Genomic DNA, 27,000 nt, shown 5'->3' with positions numbered 1-27,000 from the left:
AAACAAAACACCAAGGTGGGTATCTTTAATAGAAGCAAAGACAAGGAAAAAATCAATATGGGTTACAAATGGGGTAGCTACATCTGTTAGACTTGAGGGAGAAACAAAAATGAAATTAGGAAAAAAATGTGTCGGACTGGCTAAACTATAATCAAATTATCTCAAGATTTAAGGCAGACAAAAAACAGATTTACAGAACAATAATCACAATTTGAAAAAGATATTAAGATGTACGGTTAAAGACCTCTGTAAAATGTATAAAATATTGTTCGAGTGGGAAACGAAAGAAGAGCTGGTGAAATCATCTTTGATAAGTTGGGGTGGGATGTGGGTCACAATAGTGATTTAAATTTATGGGTGCAATTGTAGAAAACAAATCAAATTCATTGTCAGCTATGCTCTAAAGAAGTATTTAAAAATGATCCACAGGTGGTATTTGACACCAAACAGACTAGCCAAAATGTTTAGATCTAAAAGTATAATTGGAAATGTAATTGGAAATGTAAGGGAACAGTTGGTACATTGGATCACTTATGGTGTTCATGTTGTAGGGTAACAAAAATTTTGGGGAGATGGTGTACAATGAGCTTAAGAAAAGGTTTTTTTAGAAACAGTACCCAATAATCCACAAGCTTTTCTTCTGGGAATAATGACAGAAATCTAAAAAGTACAATAAAAATTAAGTTACAGATAGGTAGCCGTGTTGGTCTGCCATAGTCAAAACAAAACAAATTCCTTCCAGTAGCACCTTAAAGACCAACTAAGTCAGTTCTTGGTATGAGCTTTCGTGTGCATGCACACTTCTTCAGATACCTTCTTCAGGTATCTGAAGAAGTGTGCATGCACACGAAAGCTCATACCAAGAACTGACTTAGTTGGTCTTTAAGGTGCTACTGGAAGGAATTTGTTTTGTTTTGAATAAAAATTAACTTATGGATGTACGTGAGGACATTCACTCGGATTCTAATTACAGAAAAATGTCCCATCAAAAGAAGAATGGCATCTCAAAATACTAGATATATATATCAAAGTAGCCAATATGACAAACAGGTTAAGAAAGAAATATGATAAAAGACTTGAAAGGTGACTGGATATCATATACAGATTATATAGAAACATTTTACACCAAGAATCATAACAGGTGCAGACAGGAAACCATGGAAAGAGTGGAAGGGTAGTAAAAGTAAAGATATACGGTATAGGATTTAAATAATTTAGAATAATATAGATATGCCTGTTGGAATTCATGCTCGGTCAGAGGTATGTGCCGATCTGCAGGCACCGGCTGAATTCCTTTTGACCTCCCTCCGGCGACTCCCGGCAGGATAAACACACGAGGTCCGTTCCGGCGATTTTCCTCAGGCTGTGAGAAAAACACACCAACTGCTTCTCCTCCTCCCTGCATATCCCCAGGGAGGGGAATCAGACTCAGACAGAAATGTAACTACATGCTTTATTCCTGTCTTTAGCAGTCATACAGTCAAAGATGTCTGCTCTCTTCAACAAACAGAGAGAAACTCCAAACTCCACCCATGTACATCCTGTACAGGTCATATGACACACACTGAGCTCATATCCTGTGCTCAATAAGGAGAATGGACTGCCCCTTTGTTTCCATGGCAGCAGTCACACACATCCTGTCTGGCTTTCGTGCCACTACCAGCTGTCTGAGCTGTTAGAGCCTTTGCTTGCTGCAGCATTGCTGCTTTAGAATAACATACTCCCCCTAAAGTATCAATGCGTGCTGCGAGCAAAGCGTCATCCAGAGAAGAAAACAAACAGTTGTTATACTTATAACACTCCCCTGTTGTCTCAGTTCCACCCTTGGAACTACCCGCCATTGGTTTTACCAATGTACCTCTCTGGTTGTGTGACTTCCAAGGAATGAGTGCATCTGCATTACCTTGGTTAACAACTCCCTGTTGTGCCTTTGTCTCTGACTCAGACACAACTTCAATCTCTCCTTTGTCGTTTACAACAGCAACAGCTAAGTTAGCAAACTCTTGTGAATACCTCTTGGGTGGTACACCCTTCGTTGCTCTCTCAGACCTACGTAAGAAGTGCTGCTCTTCTTTGCTTTCTGGTTCAGCCTTTGGACTCTCTGGAGAACCAGTACCAATTGTAAACAGTGGTTCGTCTTCCTCCTCTTCTGAGGGTCTAGTCATTACGTGAGATTTCCTCTCAATGACTGTGACAACTGAGCTGTCTGAGCTATCGCTGTCATCAGTACTACTGAACTCAACAAAATCAACATCATCATCATCATCAGAATCATCATCATCTCCTGTGGGAAATGTGTGAACAATCACTCGCTCCTGTTCAGGAGCACTCTCTAGGAATTTTGTGAGAATCACTTGACCAGATTCAGACAAAATTACTCTGTAGAGACCCTTCTCATAACCCACAAAAATGCCTCTGGCATTCTTTACTCCATCCGGAGCTTCTGTTCTCACATGAGACCCAAAAACCTTGAAATGGGCAACAGAAGGTTTTCTGTGGAACAGTTTCTCAAAAGGAGAACTTCCCAACTCTTTTGAAAACTTTCTCAACCACGTATAACAAAATGACGTTAGCGACTCAGCCCAGTACTCATGTGGCAGATGTGAACTAAGCAATTGCGCTTCCATTCCCTTTTGCAATTCTTTGTTCACCCTAACACAGACACATCTGTTCCAAGCTTCTTCTGAAGCTGCAATTTTGTGTCTTATCCCTTTCTTCTTCAGGAACCTCTGGAAATCCTGTAAAAGAAAAATTGGCTTCTCATCTGTGCAAAGACAATCTATGTCAGCATCATGCATATTTTTAACCTTGTCACAAAACTCTTTAAACCTTTCTAAGGCTTCTTTCGGTCTCTCCAAAAGATAAATCCAGACAAAACCTGTGAAAGAATCAACACATATTAGGTAATACTTTGCATTGCCTCTAGAAGGTGTTAGAGGACCAATCACATCAGCATACACCCGCTGAAATGCCTTGTCGACCCTCGAGGTGACCTGGTTGGTGTTCTTCTTGGCTACACCTGCAAAAGAAATCATGTTAGAATCACAAGAATTACATTTCATGTAATCACTTTGATCAAAAGTCAACAAATACAGTCCATCTTTCTCTTTGGCAGAAAGATACAACTCTCCATCTTTGTAGATCTCGCAGTGTTGATCATCATAGGACAGTTTTAGTCCCTTCTTGGCAATCTGCGAAACGCTGAGCAGATTGTACTTCAACTCTGGAACCAAATAAACATTGTTTATAGTCAAGTTCTGACTTTTAAGATACACAGTCCCAATTCCGGTGGCTTCCAGCTCTTGACCGTTGGCTTGTTGTACAACGAAGCTTTGCTTCTTAAACGACGAAAACAAATCCCTACGATGGGTCATGTGAAATGTGCACCCAGTGTCCAAAACGAAAGAATTCCCCACTTCTGGTGTGGCTCCTTTCGACATCAAAACCTTTGCAGGCTTCGTCTGTGACTTGGCATGACCTCTGCCTGACGCCTCAGACTTCGTGGAGCTTCCCTTGGCTCCCTTGTTCTGACGTGGCTTCTTGCAGTACCGCTGAAGATGCCCAGTCTGTCCACAATTGTAGCATCGGACAACGTTCAAAGCTACGGCATTTTCTCCAGTAGCTGTAGCAGTGGGGGTGTCAGAACTCCGTTCTTGTCTCCCCCCGTCCTTGACTTCCAGGGCGGCAAGTCTGTCATGTTCACAAAGAATCACGGCAAAGACCCTGTCCGACGTTAAATCTTGCGCTGGGAGGGACCCCAGCTGACTGGCAACCGTTTTGTAAGTCCGATTCAGACTGTTGATCACCATGAAGCAAAACACTTCCTCCTGCAGACAGAAATTACGTTCCACCATCTGTTGACGCAGATATTTCATTTCCGTCAGGTGCGCTTGAACATCTCCATCAGGCGCAAGCCTCAGGTTGGTCAGCTTCTCAAAATACAGCAACGCAGAAGAACCTGCATCTCTCTGATGTGTCCTTCTCAGCGTGTCCCAAACATCTCTCGCGTGCTGTAAATCTTGTATATGGATAAGCTGAGAGTCTGACACGCACAGAATTATGGCAGTTCTGGCCTTCACATCCTGTGACTCCCAAGCACGCGTTGGTGCTGCAGGGATGGGGTTCTCAATCACCCCAAACAGTCTCTGATTCTGCAGCAGGGCCTTCATCTTAATAGACCAAGATGCATAATTGTCACTGGTCAGGAGGGGCGGAGAAGGCAGGGCTCCCCCCTTCTTAGCATCCATTTTGAGTCCTTGCATTGACTCTCAAACACAAGCCTCTAAAATCCAATAGCTGGCTTGTTTACACTCTGTGCACCTGGCAGCTATAACACTGGCTGCTTGCAAAGTCCCTTTCAATAGTTCCTTTCTAAGGGCCTAGTCAAAACATGAACTGTTTTTGCCTCTCTGAGGCATAGCCTGACTTCCAGCCCTTATCTTGAAACTGGCCTGCGTTGCTAAGCAACTGCATTCTTTTCCTTGGACAGGAAAAACCACAGGAATGTTTGGAATGCAGAGTTCTCCTCTCTCGGAGCTGTTTTTCCCAAACGTTGCTCCCTCGAAGCAGAGAATGTATCAATCTGCATTCACACTTCTAAGCCCGAAAATCTCATACCTGGGCTCCGTAGCTTGGCTTTCAGCTTCCTCTGGTCAGCTTCTGGCTGCAGAGAATCAGCTTTCTCACCTCAGGCCTCCATGGAGCAATGGAAACAGCAGCTCTGCCACTCTTTCTGCAGAGGTCGATGGATCGAAACCATCAGCTCTGACTACCACTGTTGGAATTCATGCTCGGTCAGAGGTATGTGCCTATCTGCAGGCACCGGCTGAATTCTTTTTGACCTCCCTCCGGCGACTCCCGGCAGGATAAACACACGAGGTCCGTTCCGGCGATTTTCCTCAGGCTGTGAGAAAAACACACCAACTGCTTCTCCTCCTTCTCCTCCTCCCTGCATATCCCCAGGGAGGGGAATCAGACTCAGACAGAAATGTAACTACATGCTTTATTCCTGTCTTTAGCAGTCATACAGTCAAAGATGTCTGCTCTCTTCAACAAACAGAGAGAAACTCCAAACTCCACCCATGTACATCCTGTACAGGTCATATGACACACACTGAGCTCATATCCTGTGCTCAATAAGGAGAATGGACTGCCCCTTTGTTTCCATGGCAGCAGTCACACACATCCTGTCTGGCTTTGCAGCCACTAGCAGCTGTCTGAGCTGTTAGAGCCTTTGCTTGCTGCAGCATTGCTGCTTTAGAATAACAATGCCATTATTATTATTAGTAGTAGTAATAGTAGTAGTATTTGTCTATGACGTTAACATAGTATGTTTTGTTGGTGAGATATAAGAGATATAAGAGAAAAATAAATAAAAAATGGAAGAAAAGAGTAAAAACATTAATATTAAATGTATAATATTGAAACAAATCAATACCTCTATTTCTGGAAAGGTTTGTATAGCAAAATATTTTAAGCAAGGATCAAAAAGAGTACAGTCAAGGTTGCTGTCTGATCTCAACAGGCAGAGAGAAATTTCAATGAAGAAGTAACCCTAAAAATACTTCATCTGTTGTGACGGACTGACACTCCACTAACACTAAGGAGGAAGGGAAACGGTCGCCAGTTCAAGGAATTTATGCCACACAATGACAAAAATGTCCCCCGGTCAAGATCTGGTGCTCACTCAACAGGAATGGAAAAAGGTGTCAGACGTTGCCACTGGGGTGAATCACACTGCTCTGAATCTCTGTTCAGTCTAAGTCTCCTTCCATGTATCATATGTGTGCAGAGGAGAACTGGATTTGGCTGAAGCAAACAAACTGCTTACAGTACTGCTGTTCAGAACATGTAATACACAGAGAACTCCTCCTCCCTCATGGATGCAATTCTTGGCTCCTGGCATGCGCTAAGGAAATCGTTTGAAGGATCGAAGGAGAAGAGTAGCAAGACCTAGCCTTCCCACAAAGACCTAGCCTTCCCACAAAGAAAAGCCTGAATTCAACATCTTGGCCATTGACTTCCACACTGCAGATCTGGATACGTATTTGAAGAATATTGGGCACCGGGTTAGCACTCGATAGCTTTGGGAGGCAGGGCTGACTTCTCTGCTGAGCTGAAGAAGCACAAGAACACTGTTGGAATAGAAATTAAAGTTTCCTGAAATAAAATTACTACACAGCAATTGCTACTGTTTGTCTCCACTGTGAGTTCTTTGATGGGAAGTGAGAGATGTGTTGTGACGGAAGCTCCTTCCACATTCCAAGCACTGATAGGGTTTTGCCCCTGTATGAATTCTTTGATGGGAAGTGAGACTGTGGCTGTGGCTGAAGCTCTTTCCACATTCGAAGCACTGATAGGGTTTCTCCCCTGTATGAATTCTTTGATGGGAAGTGAGAGAGGCGCTCTGACTGAAGCTCTTTCCACATTCGAAGCACTGATAGGGTTTCTCCCCTGTATGACGTCTTTGATGGGAAGTGAGAGAGGCGCTCTGACTGAAGCTCTTTCCACATTCCAAGCACTGATAGGGTTTCTCCCCTGTATGACTTCTTTGATGGGAAGTGAGAGAGTCGCTCCGACTGAAGGTCTTTCCACATTCCAAGCACTGATAGCGTTTCTCCCCATTATGGATTCTTTGATGGTAAGTGAGATTGCTACTATGACTGAAGCTCTTTCCACATTCCAAGCACTGATAGTGCTTCTCCCCTGTATGACTTCTTTGATGGGAAGTGAGAGAGGCGCTCTGACTGAAGCTCTTTCCACATTCCAAGCACTGATAGGGTTTCTCCCCTGTATGACTTCTTTGATGGGAAGTGAGAGAGCCGCTCTGACTGAAGCTCTTTCCACATTCCAAGCACTGATAGGGTTTCTCCCCTGTATGACTTCTTTGATGGAAAGTGAGACTGCTATAATGACTGAAGCTCTTTCCACATTCAAAGCACTGATAGGGTTTCTCCCCTGTATGACTTCTTTGATGGAAAGTGAGACTGCTACTATGACTGAAGCTCTTTCCACATTCCAAGCACTGATAGGGTTTCTCCCCTGTATGACTTCTTTGATGGGAAGCGAGAGAGGCGCTCTGACTGAAGCTCTTTCCACATTCAAAGCACTGATAGGGTTTCTCCCCTGTATGAATTCTTTGATGGGAAGCGAGAGAGGCGCTCTGACTGAAGCTCTTTCCACATTCAAAGCACTGATAGGGTTTCTCCCCTGTATGACTTCTTTGATGGGAAGTGAGAGAGTCGCTACGACTGAAGTTTTTTCCACATTCCAAGCACTGATAGGGTTTCTCCCCTGTATGAATTCTTTGATGGGAAGTGAGAGAGTCGCTCTGACTGAAGGTCTTTCCACATTCCAAGCACTGATAGGGTTTCTCCCCTGTATGACTTCTTTGATGGGAAGTGAGATTGCTGCTCTTACTGAAGCTCTTTCCACATTCCAAGCATTGATAGGGTTTCTCCCCTGTATGACTTCTTTGATGGGAAGTGAGAGATGTGTTGTGACTGAAGCTCTTTCCACATTCCAAGCACTGATAGGGTTTCTCCCCTGTATGACTTCTTTGATGGGAAGTGAGAGAGCCGCTCTGACTGAAGGTCTTTCCACATTCCAAGGACTGATAGGGTTTCTCCCCTGTATGACCTCTTTGATGGGAAGTGAGATGGGTGCTCTGGCTGAAGCTCTTTCCACATTCGTAACATGGATAGGGTTTATTCCCAATGGGATTTCTTTGATGAGAAGTGGACTGGGACCTCTGACTAAAGCTCTCTTCACACTCTGAGTATTTATATTTCTCCACTGTGTGGATTCTGTATTGCGCCCACTTGTTATTAATTTCCATTTCATCACCACCTGCAATTATAAAACCAATTACAGTTGGACCTTGGGTTGTCAAACCTAAACTGTTCATGAATTGTATCTCAAAACCAAAGCAAGCTTTCCCATAGAAAGTACAGCGGTACCTCGAGTTACAAAGTTCGTAACTAGAGGTACCACTGTACAGTGGTGCCTCGCAAGATGAAAATAATCCGTTCCGCGAGTCTCTTCGTCTAGCGGTTTTTTCGTCTTGCGAAGCAACCCTATTAGCGGAGTAGCGGATTAGCGCTATTAGCGGCTTAGCGGCTATTAAAGGCTTAGCGGCTAAGAGGCTATTAGTGGCTTAGCGGCTTAGAAAAAGGGGGGGAAGCTAAAAAAAATCGCAAGACTCGCAAGATGTTTTCGTCTTGCGAAGCAAGCCCATAGGGAAATTCGTCTTGCGAAGCGCATCAAAAAACGGAAAACCCTTTCGTCTAGCGGGTTTTTCGTCTTGCGAGGCATTCGTCTTGCGGGGCACCACTGTAATGCGAAATGGATTAATCCGTTCCAGACAATTAAAAACAACCCATAAAACAGCAGTTTAACATGAATTTTACTCTCTAATGAGACAGTTGATCCATAAAATGAAAGCAATAAACCAGGGTGCCATCTACTACCCAGTATCAAAAACTGGCAGTGATCTACCCATTGCCATGGGAGGGACAGGGGTGAAAGAGTGGATTTTAAGGTGAGGACTCAAACTGGAGGGAGAAGGGGTGCATGTGGGGAAGGAGGTGGCTAGCTGGATGCTACTGAGGTCCAGCCAAACCTTGGAGATTCACCGCAAGGAGAGATTTATGGAATTTCATAACAGATATGATGATCCTGAGAGAATCTTACCCAGAGAATCCAGGAGTCCATGATTCTCCTCCATGACCTCCTTATACAGAGCTCTCTGGTCAGGATCCAGCAACGCCCACTCCTTGTCCGTGAAATTAACAGTGACATCCTCAAAGCACACCAGACCCTAAAAGAAAAAGGGAAATGTCCTCCTCTTAGACAGAATAAATACGATCTACCACACATTGCTCCGTTGTTTTCCACCTGTTAATTGTTGTGTTGTTTTAATGGGGTTGTTTTGCTCCACATGGTATGAATGCTTATTTTAACATCTCGCTGGAATTACTTTATTATTTTAATGATGGGTCCTAATCTTTGTGTAAATGGGTGGAACTCCACATTTTTTTCTTCCAAGCATTCTGGCTGCCCCACCCCTCGGCCTCTCTCCCTACAAGTCTCATGCCCCCTACCTGATCTGCTTCTCTGGCCGCTGCTTCTCCTTCTCCACCATGAAAAGACGCATGAGGTCTGGCTGGCATCATCCGGTCACCTGCCAGAGACAAAGGGAAGTGGGAAGCCATGAATGCCTGCTTTTCTCCAATGTTCAGGACTGCATCTCTAATTTCAGATGGACTTTTGAAGAAGTCTATCCTACTGAGACATTTGTACAACTTACTATTTTAGTTGTGCAAAAATACATCTCTGCTCCTTTGGGCTCTTGGGCCCAACCACATCCCCATGAAAAAGGAAAAGAACCCACAGAATCGAATCCCTAGGATGTGACCAAAGAGAGAAATAACACTCTCCTTACCCAGTGGTCTCTCCCTGGTGTCCATCGGAGTCCTCCTTGTCTCTGAGGAATCGGGACCCATTTCTGCGATCAGATCCTTTCCCTGAAAGAGCAACAAAGATTCAAAAGAGATAATTGGGAGGAAGATTAGAAAAGTAACGGAAGAGGCAAACACTCTAGGGGTACCAGATCGCATTCCTAGGATCCGATCCATAAAGGGATGGGACATTAGTACCACATTCCTAGGGCATATAGTCAGAAAGTCTATATCTAAAATACGGGAGAAAGACCTAGAACCGAAAACTCCTTGGTGGGAATAGCCGGCAGAAATTGTTGCAGTGAAAAAAATTAAATATGAAAGAAAAATACTTATAAAACTGTATTAAAGGAAGAAAATGGAGAATTGGAATTAAAGGATTATACAGAAATTAAAGCTCATATTAGTGATTGGTTCCAATATATTCAAATTAAGTATAGATTAGCAAAAGGCAAGAAGATAGGATTTGAAAAAGAAATATCAAAATTTGATAAATACTTAATACAAGAAAAAAATATCTAAATTATATAATCTGATCTTAGAGTGGGAAACAAAGGATGAACTGGTTAAAGCATCCATGATTAAATGGGCGCAAGATATTGGGAAAAATATTATGCTCAAACAATGGGAAAAATTGTGGAAAGAAGATATGAAATTTACTATGTGTTATATATTGAAAGAAAATTACCTTAAAATACAACATAGATGGAATTTAACACCTGAAAGAATAGCAAAAATGAATAAAAATTGTAACGATGTCTGCTGTCAATGCAACACTAGAAAAGGTACTATGATGCATATATGGTGGAATTGTTTAAACATCAAACAATTTTGGGAAACAATATACAATGAAATGAAAAAAAAAGTTCAGATATTAATTTAGGAAAACACCAGAAGGTTTTCTATTGGGAATAGTACCAGGAAGTCTAAAGGAAGACGACAAGACATTATATTTATATGCAACAGTAGCCGCAAGGCTATTGATTGCGAAACATTGGAAAAGCGGTATTATACCGACAGAGTGGCTTGCCAAATTATTGGAGTATTACAATATATCCAAAACAATGGGAGAAATTGGAAGGATCTCAAAAGAGAAGATAGACAAGGACTGGAAAGTGTTTAAAGGATACTTGCAAAACTATATTGAAAAATCAGAACTCCTATTAGAATAAACAAGTTCCGTTATAAATACTGAAATAATCAGATGGATAACAATGCGTAACAGAAAAAGAAGCAGAAAATTGGTTTAAAAGTGTGTGAAAGAAGCTAATAGAAGTGGAAAGAAATTGCAGCTGAGTAGATTGGAAGTTCAACACAAGAGTGGGGTGAGGCGTAAGGGGTGGGGTGGGAAAAAGAAGTATCTGTGGGATTGTGTGTGGGTATGTATGAATATTTTAAGGACTGTATGAATATTTTTAAGGATTGTATGAAATGTATGTTTGTATATTCATAACGTGTGTATTAATGCTGAATTATTTTAACAATAAAATTTTATTTATTTATTTATTTAAAAACCTCTCTCCCTACAAGTTTCCTGCCCCCTACCTGATCTGCTTCCATAGCCGCTGCTTCCCCTTCGCTACCATGAAAAGCTGGATGAGGAGGTCTTGTGGGCATCATCCTGTCACCTGCCAGAGACAAAGGGAAGTGGGAAGCCATGAATGCCTACTTTTCTCCGACGTTCAGGAGTGCATCTCTAACTACAGATGGACCTGTGAAGAAGTCTACCCTACTGAGTGCATTTTGACATTCATACACCTTTCATCTGTTAGCTGCGTAAAAATACATCTCTCCTCCTCTGGGCTCTTGGCCCCAACAGCCTCCCCACAAAAGAGGAAAAGAACCCAAGATTAATTTCCGAATCCGCAGGATGTGACCAAGGAGAGAAATAACTCCCTCCTTACCTAGTGGTCTCTCCCTGGTGTCCATCGGAGTCCTCTTTGCCTCAGAGGAATCAGGACCCGTTTCTGTCAACAGATCTTTAACCTGAAAGAGCAACAAAGGTTCAAACCAAAATGGGAAGGGGGATTAGAAAACAATGGCAGAGGCAAACACTTTAGGGCAGGTATAGGCAAACTCCGGCCCTCCAGATGTTTGGGACTACAATTCCCATCATCCCTAGCTAACAGGACCAATGGTCAGGGATGATGGGAATTGTAGTCCCAAACATCTGGAGGGCCGGAGTTTGCCTATGCCTGGTTAAACCACAGAGCCTAGGACTTGCCGATCAGAAGGTCGGCGGTTCAAATCCCCACGACGGGGTGAGCTCCTGTTGCTCGGTCCTTAGGACTTGCTGATCAGAAGGTCGGCGGTTCGAATCCCCACGACGGGGTGAGCTCCCGTTGCTCGGTCCCTGCTCCTGCCAACCTAGCAGTTCGAAAGCACTGCAAAAGCAGATAAATAGGTACCGCTCTGGCGGGAAGGTAAATGAGGTTTCCGTGCGCTGCTCTGGTTCACCAGAAGTGGCTTAGTCATGCTGGCCACATGACCCGGAAGCTGTACGCTGGCTCCCTCGGCCAATAAAGTGAGATGTGTGCTGCAACCCCAGAGTCGGCCACGACTGGACCTAACGGTCGGGGTCCCTTTACCTTTACTTATCCTATCCATAAAGCAGTGGGACATTAGTACCGCATTTTGAGATACTCTATCTCTTGTTCAGAGCCCTTGGGAGTTTCCAGAGGAAGGTCATACTCACCTGCTGCTCTGCCTGCTTCCTCTCCTCTGCCTGACTCAGGAGGAAACCTTCGGCCAGGGCCACTGCCTGGGAACTGGTCTCCGCTCCACATTCCCTCACCCAGCTCTCCATCTCTGGGGGAAGGACAGCCAGGAACTGCTCCAAGATCACCAGGTCCAGCACCTCTGCTTTCGTGTGCCTTTCTGGCTTCAGCCACTGACAGACAAGGTGGTAGAACCGGCTGCAAACTTCTCGGGGTCCTTCAGCCTCCTGGTAGCAGAACTGCCTGAGCTGCTGGCAATGCACATCTGAGTGGAGGGTGTCCTCCTCACCCAGGATCTTCCCCACAGAGTTTTCCCAGAATCCCCTACTGCTCCCATCTTCAATGGCATGGCCACTTCTTGCTTTAGGTCCAGCCAAGTCCTGCTCATCCATCTTTCCTCTCGGGAAGCTCCCAAGAGATTAGAAGGAGTCCCTTTTTTCTTCTGCAAAGTTCTGCTTGTTCAAATTAGAGGTGCTGGCAAACCCTACAAAGCAAATGCATTGTTCTGTTATAAAATTGGCACTCTGTCAGGATCATAAAAATGTCCTTTCAGTAAACGTCAATGAATGGTCTGGTCTGAATAGAGACATTGGATTCTTATCCCATTACACATGCTAAGCTATTTTTGGACATCTCACCCCTTGCTTTTTCCTGTAAGACCAATTGCAGTCATTAACAGTCATCAACAGATTTACCACACCTATCAGCCAGTCACCCATTCCCACCACCCTTCTGAGAAATACCCCTCCCCTCCCTCTCACTATATATAAGCATCTGGCGACTTCTGTTTCAGTCTATCTGAAGAAGTGTGTATGCGCACAAAAACTCATACCAATAACAAGCTTAGTTGGTCTGTAAGGTGCTACTGGAAGGATTTTGTAAAAATGTTGTCTCGACTACGGCAGACCAACACGGCTTCCTACCTGTTGTTTCATTGGTCGCAGAAGAGGAAAAATCTAAGCACAACCACAAGGGTTCCTGACTAGGCGTTTAACTATGGGATGTGGACTACTAATCTATTAATTCCTCTCTATCCCATTTCCCCTTTTTCTGTTTAAGCCAATTCATGAACAAACTGAGGCCTGGGGGTCGGATCAGACCCAATCACCTTCTATATCCAGCCTGTGGACGGTCCAGGAATCAGCGTATTTTTACATGAGTAGAATGTCTCCTTTTATTTAAACTGCATCTCTGGGTTATTTGTGGGGCATAGGAATTCGTTCATTTTTTCCCTCCAAAATATAGTCTGGCCCCCCACAAGGTCTGAGGGACAGTGGACCGGCCCCCTCCTGAAAAGGTTAGCTGACCCCTTCTCCAAAGAATCATGGGAATCATAGTTTGTTGAGAGTGCAGGGAAAGCTTCCTGATTTGGGGTTTTTTGCCCCCCTCATGCACCTTCATCCTACAGCCCTGGGACCCCCCTTCTCTCCAAGGCACCTCAAGAGGGAAGAGAGGGGAGACTGCAGATCCCAGAAGGGGCACATAGGCAGCTATGGGCAAAGGAGAGAGACGAAAGCAACCCCTCCCCTTTCAAGGGGGGGGCCTATTGCTCTGGGGGACCCCTCCCCCCTCCTGTCCTCCCTTCTCTAGGGATCCAGCTTAGTTCCTTTTAAACCTTGGGTGACAGAGCGCACCCAGTTCCTCCTTTTATGGAGAGCAGGAGCCCACAGAGAGAGGCTTTCTTGTGGGGAGGGTGGGACCCCCTTGGCAGAGGAGCAGCTTGTAGGGGGAAAGGCTGTGCCAGAAGCAAAGGACGGCCTGGAGGGGGATCTTCCTTCGGAAGCGGGGGGGGGGTCCAATGGCATGCCCCTTTTTCCCTCCCCAAAGGGGCAAAGGAAGGAGGGGGGGAGGATGCTCCCTGCCTTGGGGGTCTTCCCCCCCCTTGAGTATCCTCCCCCTGCAGCCCTGGGACCCCCCTTCCCCCCCGGGCGCCCCAAGGGGGAAGAGAGAGGAGACTCACAGGATGCCAGGAGGGGCCACCGAGGCAGCCTTGGCAGAGGACGAAGGAGGAGGGGCTTCCACTCTGGAGGACCTGGGACCCCCGCCCACACTTCCTGGCCTCTCTAGGATTCCAGCTCGGCTCCTCTTAACCCCTGGCGAGCCGAGCGCAGAGGAGGCTCTGAGCAGCTGCGCATGCTCCCTGCCGGCGACCCGGACGCCTCAGAGCACGAAGCGGGGAAAGGGGGAGGCGGAGGGAGGGCGGGGCAAGGACCCGTGACGAAACAGCCCTGGCCCCGCCCCTCCGCCGGGAAGGCGGCAGTGGCTGCTCTGAGGGAAACGGCTTTTCCCGCCTTTTCCCACCTTCCTGCCTTTCGAAACCTGACCTTCCCCTCAGTTTTAGGCGCCAAGGAGGCCGATTCCTGGCAGACCAGGCGACAGTTTCCCGGGGCTCCCTCGTTTATCGGGGGATTTCTTTTCATTCTGCGTAATTTCTGTTCATCTCTCTTGCTTTGGGAGTTTCTGCTTCTTTAGAAAGGCATTTTCCTTTATTTAAAAAGTCCCTTTCACCAAGCTTTGCCTGCATGCCATTAAGCATTTAAGTCCATTTATTTAAATGGATTCCAAAATAGTCCCTTATAATGCCACCCTCTTCCCTCTCTCTCCTCCTCCGCTGCCACTGAGGAGAAATGAAGAGGCTCCTCCGCCTCAGGCGTTGGACTTGTGTCTGTCCGTGTGGGAGAGAGAAACTGGGTGGGAGAAGGGCCCAAGGATCCTGTAGTGGCCCCAGCAGAAGCCATCCACCATGGACCTGAAGCCCTGCAGGTAGTCCTTGTCCCACTTTGGATGTGGGGCTCCTCCTCTGGGAACATGGCCACAAACTTCCCTTGGTCGATGGAAGAGCTCCTGCCAGTCAGAGAAGTACCTGTACAGGTAGCGAACCCGCTGCATGCTGTTGGGGGAAGTGGCAACCCTGCTTCATCCGGTATAGGATGTGTTGGGGGGCAGGAGGGGCGTAAAGGAAGGTCAGGTGTGGGAGGGGAGCGGGAACAGGCTGATACCCTTGCTCCCTCCTGCCATCGTGGCAGGACCCCATCTGCCCCCCACCCCAGCTAAGGATCAACAGTCCCATCATGCAGGGTTGCCACTTGCCCTGTATAATACGTTGAATGGATCAGAGTCATTTATTCCTACAAACATCGTGTGAAGTTTCCAGAAGATGGGTTATTATAAAGGGTTATTGTAACAGGTACAAGGAAAATAGAGAAAAAAGTGAAATATTTAGGAGTATGATGTTGCTGTTGTTTAGTCATTCAGTTGTGTCCGACTCTTTGTGACCCCATGGACCAGAGCACGCCAGGCACTCCTATCTTCCACTGCCTCCCGCAGTTTGGTCAAACTCCTGCTGGTAGCTTGGAGAACACTGTCTAATCACCTCGTCCTCCATCGTCCCCTTCTCCTTGTGCCCTCCAATTTTCCCAACATCAGGGTATTTTCGGCAAATAATCCTAATATCTAAAATGATAATGATGTGAAGATTTGGGAAGAAATAGAAAAAGAAATAGAAATAGTGATAAGAACGAAACTATTGTGGATGGTGAGAATCTTGGCGATAAAAATGAATGTAATAAATAATTTTGGGACCTGGACTTTTATATCTCACACTCATTTGTCCTCCATGTTGATTTCCCTTACTTGTCTTTGCTTCTATTGGGAAAAACCACCTTGGTGTTTTGTTTTCAGGATCACCCAGATTCAATGAAACACGGGCACCTAATTATGACCACCTAATTAAAATAGTAAATTCTCCACCACTGTTGACATTTCCCATTCCCATGAATTCATCGACCTTCTCTCATACAGTGTAACCTTGGTTTCCAAACTCATTCCATTCTGTGAGTCTGTTCGATTACTGAAACAGTTCAGGAACCAAGATGCGGCTTCTGATTGGTTACAGAAGCTTCCTGCAGCCAATCAGAAGATGCGGAAGCCACGCCGCGCATTCATGGCTTCTGATTGGAAGCTCCTGCAGCCAAGCAGAAGCCATGGAAGCAGCATGAAGCATTTGGCTTCCAGAAACTGTTCAAAAACCGGAACAATTACTTCCGGTTTTCATTCATTTGGGAGCTGGAGCATTCGGCTCCCAAGGCATACAGGAGCTGAGGTTCCACTGTATTTGTGAATTCCCTTTTTGGGTCTGACCTCTTCAACCCTTGACATACTAGTTTTAGCAAGAAAGCCACATCCTGGCTACTTTCAAGACATTAGCTCCCTAGTTCTGTTCTTCTTGCTAACATCTTAACCACAATTTGTTCTAAAGATACAACTTCCCTGTAGGTAGCCTAGCCACAAGCTATATTAAAAATATGCTAACTGTTGCAACCTACGCCCTAGCTGTTGCAACCTTATGACCTTTATGAAAAAGCAATAAAAGCATCATTTATTCTGGAAAAGCAATCTGAATAGCTCCAATTATCATTCCTTACATGGGATACCTACAATGATCTGCTAAGACATTTGAGGGAGAAACAAAAATGGGGGACTTCCGGGTTAGCGCGAACGGCTAATGGCGGATTCCCTCCGAGCTCCGGAGGGAATCGGCTCTACTGAAGACGGGTCTTGCCGTGCCGGCGACACGGGGACCCTCAGAAACCGCAGGCGCTGAAGCCTGCGGACTTGGTGTCTCGGTGGGCACCTTAAGCGCCCTCCCCGACCCACGAAGAGCCTTTTTAAAGGCTGCGGAGAGGGTACGGAGAGTGGCGTGGTGCTGAGAGTAGACCGCTACTTCAGTGGAGTGAAGCCGCAAGCCATGGCCGGAGAGCGCTGACTTTCTTCCCAAAATTTGGACTGGATAACAAAGGACCCGTGAGTAGTGGAATTTGGACTTTAAAAATTTTATCCTGTGAATTCGGCACGATCGGGGGATGTGTTAAAGGGAAGTCCGCACCCCCTCTACTTATAGACGATTTAAAGCAAGGAACGGAGAATTAAGGCGGAATGAATACTGTTTTGATGATTTAAAAGTTTTTCACAAATTTGATAGAAGAAGATTTTGTGCTGGAGAGAAAGGGAATTTTGGAACTTTGTGTGTAATCCCCCCCCAAAAACCCGGGAGTGTCCTATTTGGGTGCCGGAGGAAGAAGTGAAAGGAGTTTGACAGCTGTCAAAGAAGCTGTCAAACGGGCGGACAAAGTAAAGAATTTTGTTATTTAACAACTCTTGGAATTAAAGCTGATACATTTGGACTGAGGCGATTGGAAACAAAGTATTGATAATAACAAAGTAACAGATTATTGGAAAAGAACTACTAAATAACTGAAAGCCCCCTAGGGGGAATTAGTGACATCACAATGGCTGCAGAGGGAAAATTACTGGCGGAGATAGAAAAAATGTTCTTTCTCGTGGGAATCCTGCAGGAGCAGAGTATGGCTCTGAGTAAAGTTTTTATGACCTTGAATTCTGAAACAAACAACTCTGCTGAATGCACAAAGGAGACGCATGATAAAAACTCTGCAGCTGAGCAGGAAGAGATGCCTTTGGAATTGACAGAGAAGAAAGAAGGAGTTCAGACACTACAAGTGGAAAATATCAACCAGGAATCTGCATTGTTAGAGTATGAGCAAGAAGACCTTTGGATTACAAACCTGCGAAAGATGAGAAAGAAGAAGAGAGAAGTCCCTGGAGTACTTGGAATATTAAAACTAAAAAGAATAAAGCAACATGATTGGGACTTTCCTCTTGAGTATGGAAAACTAGATGGTCTTTCGCAGCAAACACTCTTTAACATTCTGGATGAAAGAAAATATGATGTGACTCTGACTGAACTCCTTCGGGGTCTTAGGACCAACAAAGAGGATTACCAACAAAGTTGGCAGAGAGGGACTGACAGAGAATCAGACGCCTCGGACGTGAGGAATCCGGGCTAAGAACTATTTTTTGTTTGTTTTTTGGACATTTGTCTGGGAAGGGACAGAAACCGGGGCGGGGGGGGGAGAGAATAGAACTATAAAATGTTATGTTTTGTTTTACTTGGTCAATGTGACCTATAATTAATATAATAAAGGGAAAATTTGTGGAGGGGAAGTTAGATCGACCTTAAAAAAAAAAAGAAATTAATGATTATAAGAGAATTGGATAAGTTGAATATAGATAAACAAAAAGAATTTAATTTTTAAAAACAATATGAATATCTTTAAGAGGTTAGGTAAGAACTTGCTGAATTAATTTTGGAACTGGGATGTAAGAGGAGGGGGTGGGGGGAAGTCAATGAAAGTGGGTAAAGAAAATTAGGGTATGTAATTGTATTTGTGTGTTTGTGTGTTTTTGTCTTTGTGTGTGTGTTTGTTGTTATAAAATGTAAAAACCCAATAAAAATTATTTTAAAAAAAACAACAAAAATGTAAAAATTAAGAAATTTTTGTATTGGACTGGCCAAGCTATCATCAGATTTGTTTAATAATAATTTTTATTAGTTATCAATTACAGTACACTGTCGCTTAATCACCCTTTAAATAGGAGAAGATAAATAATTGTACTCTATAGAACAAAAAAGCCTGTCCTGTTTGTTTTTAGGTTTCGGTACCAACAAATCCTGCCTAGTTCTTTTAGCCCTTTCAAAGGCTGTTTGAATTAACTCCTGCAGATAGTCTCTCTCTCTTAATGAAGAGGAATGACTATTGGAAGAACGGTATCTTGCAACTGCTCCTACGTTTATGGTTTTGTGCTTCCAGTGAATGACTATCTGCAGAACGATTTGTTTGCTCCAGCCGTGTAATGTAATACTTACCGCATACACAACCGATATAGTAAAGAGAGACATTAGTTCATTCTATGTTTGAGTATCTCCAGGCTTGGTTATGAACATTGCACTTTAGTTTGCTTTTTGTTTAGTAGGTTTATGAGTTTATATACGTATTCTAGTAAAATTGTCCTTTATATTTGTATTCATAAGCCAGCTTTGGTGTTGTTGGCTTGTTGTATAATTGATGATTTTCTTTACTTCGGCATTCCAAAATCTTATAAATTTCAATTACATTACAGTCATAATAATAATCCCTTATACAACAACTGCAATATTAATAACTTCTGTTTGTGTTGACACATTAAATGATTTATAAGACTACAAATGAAGGATTCAAACTACCTCCTTGTTCTGGCAATTATCCTGTCCGTAGTGTTCCTTCCTGTCCTTGTAAAATGTTATGTTTATCTTTTCCCGGTTGTTGCTGTTACCTAAAGTGGTTAGGGAAACCCAGCCAGATGGGCAGGATAAATCATCATCATCAAAAATACCTCATCTGTTGTGATGGACTGACACTCCATTAACACTGAGGAGGAAAGGGAACAGAGTCATCTGCTCAAGGAATATATGCCAGACACTGACAAAAATGTCTCCAGTCAAGATCTGGTGCTCACTCCGCAAGCTTACTTCTGTTCCCAACAGCCTTTGATGTATAATACACAGATAATTCTTTTCTTTCTCCCTTGGGGATGCAATTCTTTGCTCCTGGCATGCACTCAGGAAATGGTTTGAAGGATCGAAGGAGAAGAGTAGCAAGAGATTTCTAGACCTAGCCTTCCCACAAAGAAAAGCCTGAATTCAACATCTTGGCCATTGACTTCCACACTGCAGATCTGGATACGTATTAGAAGAATATTGGGCACCGGGTTAGCACTCGAGAGCTTTGAGAGGCAGGGCTGACTTCTCTGCTGAGCTGAAGAAGCACAAGAACACTGTTGGAATAGAAATTAAAGTTTCCGGAAATAAAATTACTACACAGCAATTGCTATTGTTTGTCTCCACTGTGAGTTCTTTGATGGGAAGTGAGAGATGTGTTGTGATGGAAGCTCTTTCCACATCCCAAGCACTGATAGGGTTTCTCTCCACTATGAATTCTTTGATGGGAAGTGAGAGAGTCGCTACGACTGAAGCTCTTTCCACATTCGAAGCACTGATAGGGTTTCTCCCCTGTATGAATTCTTTGATGGAAAGTGAGATGGGTGCTATGACTGAAGCTCTTTCCACATTCCTTGCACTGGTAGGGTTTCTCCCCTGTATGAATTCTTTGATGGTAAGTGAGAGAGGCGCTCTGGCTGAAGCTCTTTCCACATTCGAAGCACTGATAGGGTTTCTCCCCTGTATGAATTCTTTGATGGGAAGTGAGATTGGTGCTATGACTGAAGCTCTTTCCACATTCAAAGCACTGATAGCGCTTCTCCCCTATATGAATTATTTGATGGGAAGCAAGATTGCTACTCCGACTGAAGGTCTTTCCACATTCCAAGCACTGATAGGATTTCTCCCCTGTATGACTTCTTTCATGGGAAGTGAGAGAGTCGCTCCGACTAAAGGTCTTTCCACATTCTAAGCACTGATAGGGTTTCTCTCCACTATGAATTCTTTGATGGGAAGTGAGATTATTTTTCTGACTGAAGCTCTTTCCACATTCCAAGCATTGATAGGGTTTCTTCCCTGTATGAATTATTTGATGGGAAGTGAGATGGGTGCTCTGACTGAATCTCTTTCCACATTCCAAGCACTGATACGGTTTCTCCCCTGTATGAATTATTTGATGGGAAGTGAGAGAGTCGCTCCGACTAAAGGTCTTTCCACATTCCAAGCACTGATAGTGTTTCTCCCGATTATGGATTCTTTGATGGGAAGTGAGACTACTCTTCTGATTGAAGCTCTTTCCACATTCAAAGCACTGATAGGGTTTCTCCCCTATATGAATTCTTTGATGGGAAGTGAGAGAGCCGCTCTGAGTGAAGCTCTTTCCACATTCCAAGCACTGATAGGGTTTCTCCCCTGTATGACTTCTTTGATGGGAAGTGAGATTGGTGCTATGACTGAAGCTCTTCCCACATTCCAAGCACTGATAGGGTTTCTCCCCTGTATGACTTCTTTGATGGGAAGTGAGAGAGGTGCTCTGACTGAAGGTCTTTCCACATTCGAAGCACTGATAGGGATTCTCCCCTGTATGACTTCTTTGATGGGAAGTGAGATGGGTGCTCTGGCTGAAGCTCTTCCCACATTCCAAGCACTGATAGGGTTTCTCCCCTGTATGACTTCTTTGATGGGAAGTGAGAGAGGCGCTCTGACTGAAGGTCTTTCCACATTCGAAGCACTGATAGGGTTTCTCCCCTGTATGAATTCTTTGATGGGAAGTGAGAGAGTCACTCCGACTGAAGGTCTTTCCACATTCGAAGCACTGATAGGGTTTCTCCCCTGTATGAATTCTTTGATGGGAAGTGAGATTGCTGCTGTGACTGAAGCTCTTTCCACATTCGAAGCACTGATAGGGTTTCTCCCCTGTATGACTTCTTTGATGGGAAGTGAGATGGGTGCTCTGGCTGAAGCTCTTCCCACATTCCAAGCACTGATAGGGTTTCTCCCCCGTATGAGTTCTTTGATGGAAAGTGAGAGAGTCACTCCGACTGAAGGTCTTTCCACATTCCAAGCACTGATAGGGTTTCTCCCCTGTATGAATTCTTTGATGGGAAGTGAGAGAGGCGCTCTGACTGAAGCTCTTTCCACATTCGTAACATGGATAGTGTTTATTCCCAATGGGATTTCTTTGAGGAGAAGTGGACTGGGACCTCTGACTAAAGCTCTCTTCACACTTTGAGTATTTATATTGCTTCTCCACTGTGTGGATTCTGTATTGCTCCCACTTGTTATTAATTTCCATTTCATCACCACCTGCAATTATAAAACCAATTACAGTGGTACCTTGGTTCTCAAACTTAAGCTGTTCTTGAATTGTATCCCAAAACCAAAGCGAGCTTTCCCATAGAAAGTACAGTGGTACCTCAAGTTACAAATGTGTCAGGTTACAAATGCTTCAGGTAACAAACTCCGCTAACCTGGACGTAGTTACCTTGACTTTAGAACTTTGAACCAGGATGAGAATGGGAATTGTGTGCCAGCAGCGCGGCGGCAGTGGGAGGCCCTATTAGCGAAAGCATGCCTCAGGTTAAGAACGGACCTCCGGAACAAATTTAGTTCGTAACTAGAGGTACCACTGTACAGTGGTGCCTCGCAAGACGAAAATAATCCGTTCCACGAGTCTCTTCGTCTATTAGCGGCTTAGCGACTTAGCGCTATTAGCGGCTTAGCGGCTATTAAAGGCTTAGCGGCTAAGAGGCTATTAGCGGCTTAGTGGCTTAGAAAAAGGGGGGAAGCGAAAAAAATCGCAAGACTCGCAAGACGTTTTCGTCTTGCGAAGCAAGCCCATAGGGAAATTCGTCTTGCGAAGTGCATCAGAAAACGGAAAACCCTTTCGTCTAGCGGGTTTTTCGTCTTGCGAGCCATTCGTCTTGCGGGGCACCACTGTAATGCGGAATGGATTAATCCGTTCCAGACAATTAAAAACAACCCATAAAACAGCAGTTTATCATGAATTTTACTCTCTAATGAGACCATTGGTCCATAAAATGAAAGCAATAAACCAGGGTGCCATCTACTACCCAGTATCAAAAATTGGCAGTGATCTACCCATTGCCATTGGAGGGACAGGGGTGGAAGAGGGGAGTTTAAGGGGGGGGACACAAACTGGAGGAACAAGGGGTGCATGTGGGGAAGGAGGTGGCTAGCTGGATGCGGGAGGGGAGTTTAAGTTTAAGGGGCTTGGGGAGGGAGGGAGGGAGGGAAGGCAAAGGGATGGGAAGGTCAACCTGCCCAGCATAGTTCCCCCACCGCTGGGGGAGAGTCGCCAACTTCCAAGTCTCCCTACTCCAGAGTCACTTACATTCTGAGGAGCCACCCAACTCCACTTTGTAGCAAGGAAAGAGGCGCTTCCCATCAGAGGAGAGGGAAGGGAAGGGAAGGGAAGAAGGGAAGGGAAGGGAAGGGGAGTGGTGGCAGTCACTGCTGGGACAAGCTGCTCGTTCAAAACAGAAGTGTGCACTCAAATTGGAGAACGTTTGGCTTCCGAAAAGGGTTCAAAAACTGGAACACTCATTTCTGGGTTTGAAGTGTTTGGGTTCCAAGTAGTTTGAGAACTAAGCTGTTTGAAAACCGAGGTACCACTGCATTTAAAAATATTAATATCTTATTGAAATATATTTTGTTCATAAAGATGTAATACAAGAGAAAGGAATACAAAAGGGAAAGAGTGTGTGGAAGAACAATTTTTAAAAGAGGAAAAAAATTGTGGAACAAATGCAGTGTAATAAAAATAAATTTCCCTTTTATATCATATAGATGTTAAGTGTTACAGATAGGTAGCCGTGTTGGTCTGCCATGGTCAAAACAAAATAAAAAAATTCCTTCCAGTAGCACCTTAAAGACCAACTGAGTTAGTTCTAGGTATGAGCTTTCGTGTGCATGCACACTTCTTCAGATACCTTCCCCCCCCCTTGAGTATCCTCCCCCTGCAGCCCTGGGACCCCCCTTCCCCCCCGGGCGCCCCAAGGGGGAAGAGAGAGGAGACTCACTGGATCCCAGGAGAGGCCACCGAGGCAGCCTCGGCAGAGGACGAAGGAAGAGGGGCTTCCACTCTGGAGGACCTGGGACCCCCGCCCCCACTTTCTGGCCTCTCTAGGATTCCAGCTCGGCTCCGGTTAACCCTTGGCGAGCCGAGGCGGTTAACCCTTGGCGGTTAACCCTTGGCGAGCCGAGCGCACAGAGGGGCGAGGAGAATCTGAGGAGCTGCGCATGCTCCTTGCGGGGGACCCAGGGCCTTCTCTCGCGGACGCCTCAGAGCGAGAAGCGGGGAAAGGGGGAGGCGGAGGGAGGGCGGGGCAAGGACCCGTGACGAAACAGCCCTGGCCCCGCCCCTCCGCCGGGAAGGCGGCAGTGGCTGCTCTGAGGGAAACGGCTTTTCCCGCCTTTTCCCACCTTCCCGCCTTTCGAAACCTGACCTTCCCCTCAGTTTTAGGCGCCAAGGAGGCCGATTCATGGCAGACCAGGTGACAGTTTCCCTGGGCTCCCTCATTTATCGGGGGATTTCTTTTCATTCTGCGCGATTTCTGTTCATCTCTCTTGCTTTTGGAGCTTCTATCTGCTTCTTTAGAAAGGCATTTTCCTTTATTTAAAAAGTCCCTTTCGCCAAGCTTTGCCTGCATGCCATTAAGTATTGAAATCCATTTATTCAAATGGATTTCGAAATAGTCCTTTATAGTGCCATCCCTTCCCCCGACGACTCCTCCGCTCCTACTGAGGAGAAATGAAGAGGCTCCGCCCCCTCAGGCGTTGGACTTGTGTCTGTCCGTGTGTGAGAGAGAAAACTGGGGTGCAAGAAGCGCCCATGGATCCTGTAGTGGCCCCAGCAGAAGCCATCCACCATGGAGCTGAAGCCCTGCAGGTAGTCCTTGTCCCAGTTTTGGATGTGGGGCTCCTCCACTGCAAACATGGCTACAATTTTCCCTTGGTCATCAGCGAAATGGAAGAGCTCCTGCCAGTCAAAGAAGTACCTGTACAGGTAGCGAACCTTCTGCATCCCGTTGTAGAAGTGGCAATCCTGCTTCATCTGGTACAGGACATGTTATTGCAAGGGGCAGGGTGCCATCAAGGAAGGTCAGGTGGGGGAAGACAACTCCAGGGGGGAGAGGCACCCCCTGCTCCTTCATGCCAAAGGAGACCCCCCCACTATTGTGGCAGGACCCTATCTGCCCCCCAGCTAAGCAACAGTCACATCATGCAGGGTTGCCACCTGCCCTGTTTAATGTGCTGGATTAGATTCATTTATTCACTCTCTTTGGCTTAAAACACAGCACAACAACAAACATTTAAAATATAAAAACACAGCACAACAACAAACATTTAAAATATAAAAACACAGCACAACAGCAATAAAAAAAGAATATAAAAATATAAAAACACAGCACAACAAACAATAAAAAAAATCCTATAGAAGCAACAAAGTAACCAATAAATCAATGGAAAACAGTAACAACAACAACCAGCTTACATTTATACACTAATTAAAGTAACCATCAACCCCAAATAACATTTATCCAACACCAACCCGACAAAATCAAAACAGGGGAACCAAAATTAGAACCATTTAAAACATTTTAGCAAGTTGCCTCAATCAGCTGTTCCGGCAATGTCCCCTTGGTCTCTCAGGAGCCTTTTACGCCATATGGAAATGGGCCTTGCAGCAGGGAGCAGTCTTCCTTCCAGCACTCAGGGCAGCAGCAATGCCCCTCTGGCCTCCCAGGAGCCTTTTAGTTGTTCAGGGTGAGTGTGGGCTCCACAGTTCCAGATTTAGAATCGTCTTCTGAAGCGTTCTATCTGTGTTGGATAAAAGGCTAGATACTGCTGGAAAACACATAGCTGTTAAGAGCTACAGGGACATGGTTGGCACTCATGTATCTGGTATGGTAAAGCTGGAATACCTAAAAGCTTCTCTAATCACCCCTGAGTGCTCCCTGGAAGGACAGATCCTGAAGCTGAGGCTCCAGTACTTTGGCCACCTCAGGAGAAGAGAAGACTCCCTGGAAAAGACCCTGATGATGGGAAAGATGGAGGGCACAAGGAGAAGGGGACGATAGAGGACGAGATGGTTGGATAGTGTTCTTGAAGCTACCAGCGTGAGTTTGACCAAACTGCGGGAGGCAGTGGAAGACAGGAGTGCCTGGCATGTTCTGGTCCATGGGGTCACAAAGAGTCGGACACGACTAAATGACTAAACAACAAAATCATGTTACCAGGACAAAATAATTAGGGTTTGGGGAAAACATAGAAACTTACTGGAAAACAAAACACCAAGGTGGGTATCCTTAATAGAAGCAAAGACAAGGAAAAAATCAATATGAGTTACAAATGGGGTAGCTACATCTGTTAGACTTGAGGGAGAAACGAAAATGAAATTAGGAAAAAAATGTGTCAGACTGGCTAATTTAAATCTTAAAATCTTTAAAATGTGTCAGACTGGCTATTTTAAATCTTGAGTTAATTTGAGTTAATCAAATTAACTCAAGATTTAAGGCAGACAAAAAACACATTTACAGAACAATAATCACAATTTGAAAAAGATATTAAGATGTACGGTTAAAAACCTCTGTAAAATGTATAAAATATTGTTCAAGTGGGAAACGAAAGAAGAGCTAGTGAAATCATCTTTGATAAGTTGGGGTGGGATGTGGGTCACAATAGTGATTTAAATTTATGGGTGCAATTATAGAAAACAAATCAAATTCATTGTCAGCTATGCTCTAAAGAAGAAGTATTTAAAAATGATCCACAGGTGGTATTTGACACCAAACAGACTAGCCAAAATGTTTAGATCTAAAATTATAATTGGAAATGTAATTGGAAATGTAAGGGAACAGTTGGTACATTGGATCACTTATGGTGTTCATGTTGTAGGGTAAAAAAAAAATTGGGGAGATGGTGTACAATGAGCTTAAGAAAAGGTTTTTTTAGAAACAGTACCCAATAATCCACAAGCTTTTCTTCTGGGAATAATGACAGAAATCTAAAAAGTAAAATAAAAATTAACTTATGGATGTACGTGAGGACATTCACTCAAATTCTAACTACAGAAAAATGTCCCATCAAAAGAAGAATGGCATCTCAAAATACTAGATATATACATCAAAGTAGCCAATATGACAAACAGGTTAAGAAAGAAATATGATAAAAGTCTTGAAAGGTGACTGGATATCATATACAGATTATATAGAAACATTTTACACCAAGAGTCATAACAGGTGCAGACAGGAAACCATGGAAAGAGTGGAAGGGAAGTAAAAGTAAAGATATACGGTATAGGATTTAAATAATTTAGAATAATATAGATATGCCATTACTATTATTATTATTATTAGTAGTAGTAGTAGTAGTAGTAGTAGTAGTATTTGTCTATGACGTTAACATAGTATGTTTTGTTGGTGAGATATAAGAGATATAAGAGAAAAATAAATAAAAAATGGAAGAA

General features: G+C 44.4%; 2 protein-coding genes and 2 long non-coding RNA genes across 7 annotated transcripts in view; 2 read left to right on the top strand and 2 right to left on the bottom strand.

Moving 5' to 3' along the window:
* LOC309334652 (uncharacterized protein) overlaps positions 1 to 14,242 on the bottom strand; it is a 32,543-nt gene extending 18,301 nt beyond the window's left edge. Inside the window, exon 1 of the mRNA XM_081849142.1 lies at positions 14,208 to 14,242. The gene's annotated coding sequence lies outside the window, so the exon portion shown is untranslated. The remainder of the gene's footprint in view (positions 1 to 14,207) is intronic.
* LOC309334766 lies at positions 940 to 26,968 on the top strand. The gene is made up of 2 exons (XR_014153260.1): positions 940 to 1,236; positions 26,894 to 26,968. It is a non-coding gene; the product is annotated as an uncharacterized lncRNA (long non-coding RNA).
* LOC309334649 (uncharacterized protein) overlaps positions 6,188 to 27,000 on the bottom strand; it is a gene marked incomplete at its 3' end in the record, with an annotated part of 28,405 nt that continues 7,592 nt past the window's right edge. Inside the window, exons 4-6 of one of the 4 annotated variants that reach the window (XM_081849132.1) lie at positions 11,004 to 11,086; positions 8,692 to 8,818; positions 6,188 to 7,848 (exon numbers count right to left, since the gene is read on the bottom strand). In XM_081849132.1, the coding sequence (XP_081705258.1) occupies positions 6,188 to 7,848; positions 8,692 to 8,818; positions 11,004 to 11,086 (1,871 nt within the window). Of the gene's footprint in view, positions 7,849 to 8,691; positions 8,819 to 9,101; positions 9,182 to 11,003; positions 11,087 to 18,560; positions 21,816 to 27,000 lie in introns of those variants that run through there. The other 3 variants (XM_081849133.1, XR_014153223.1, XM_081849131.1) reach the window with 3 other exon arrangements.
* LOC309334758 lies at positions 7,526 to 20,906 on the top strand. The gene is made up of 3 exons (XR_014153252.1): positions 7,526 to 7,592; positions 20,297 to 20,380; positions 20,801 to 20,906. It is a non-coding gene; the product is annotated as an uncharacterized lncRNA (long non-coding RNA).

Source organism: Podarcis erhardii (assembly GCF_964252035.2).
Source record: "Podarcis erhardii genome assembly, chromosome: 2".
NCBI lineage: Eukaryota > Metazoa > Chordata > Lepidosauria > Squamata > Lacertidae > Podarcis > Podarcis erhardii.
Note: the sequence above shows the minus strand (reverse complement) of the source record. Positions and strands in the feature narration are given on the sequence as shown.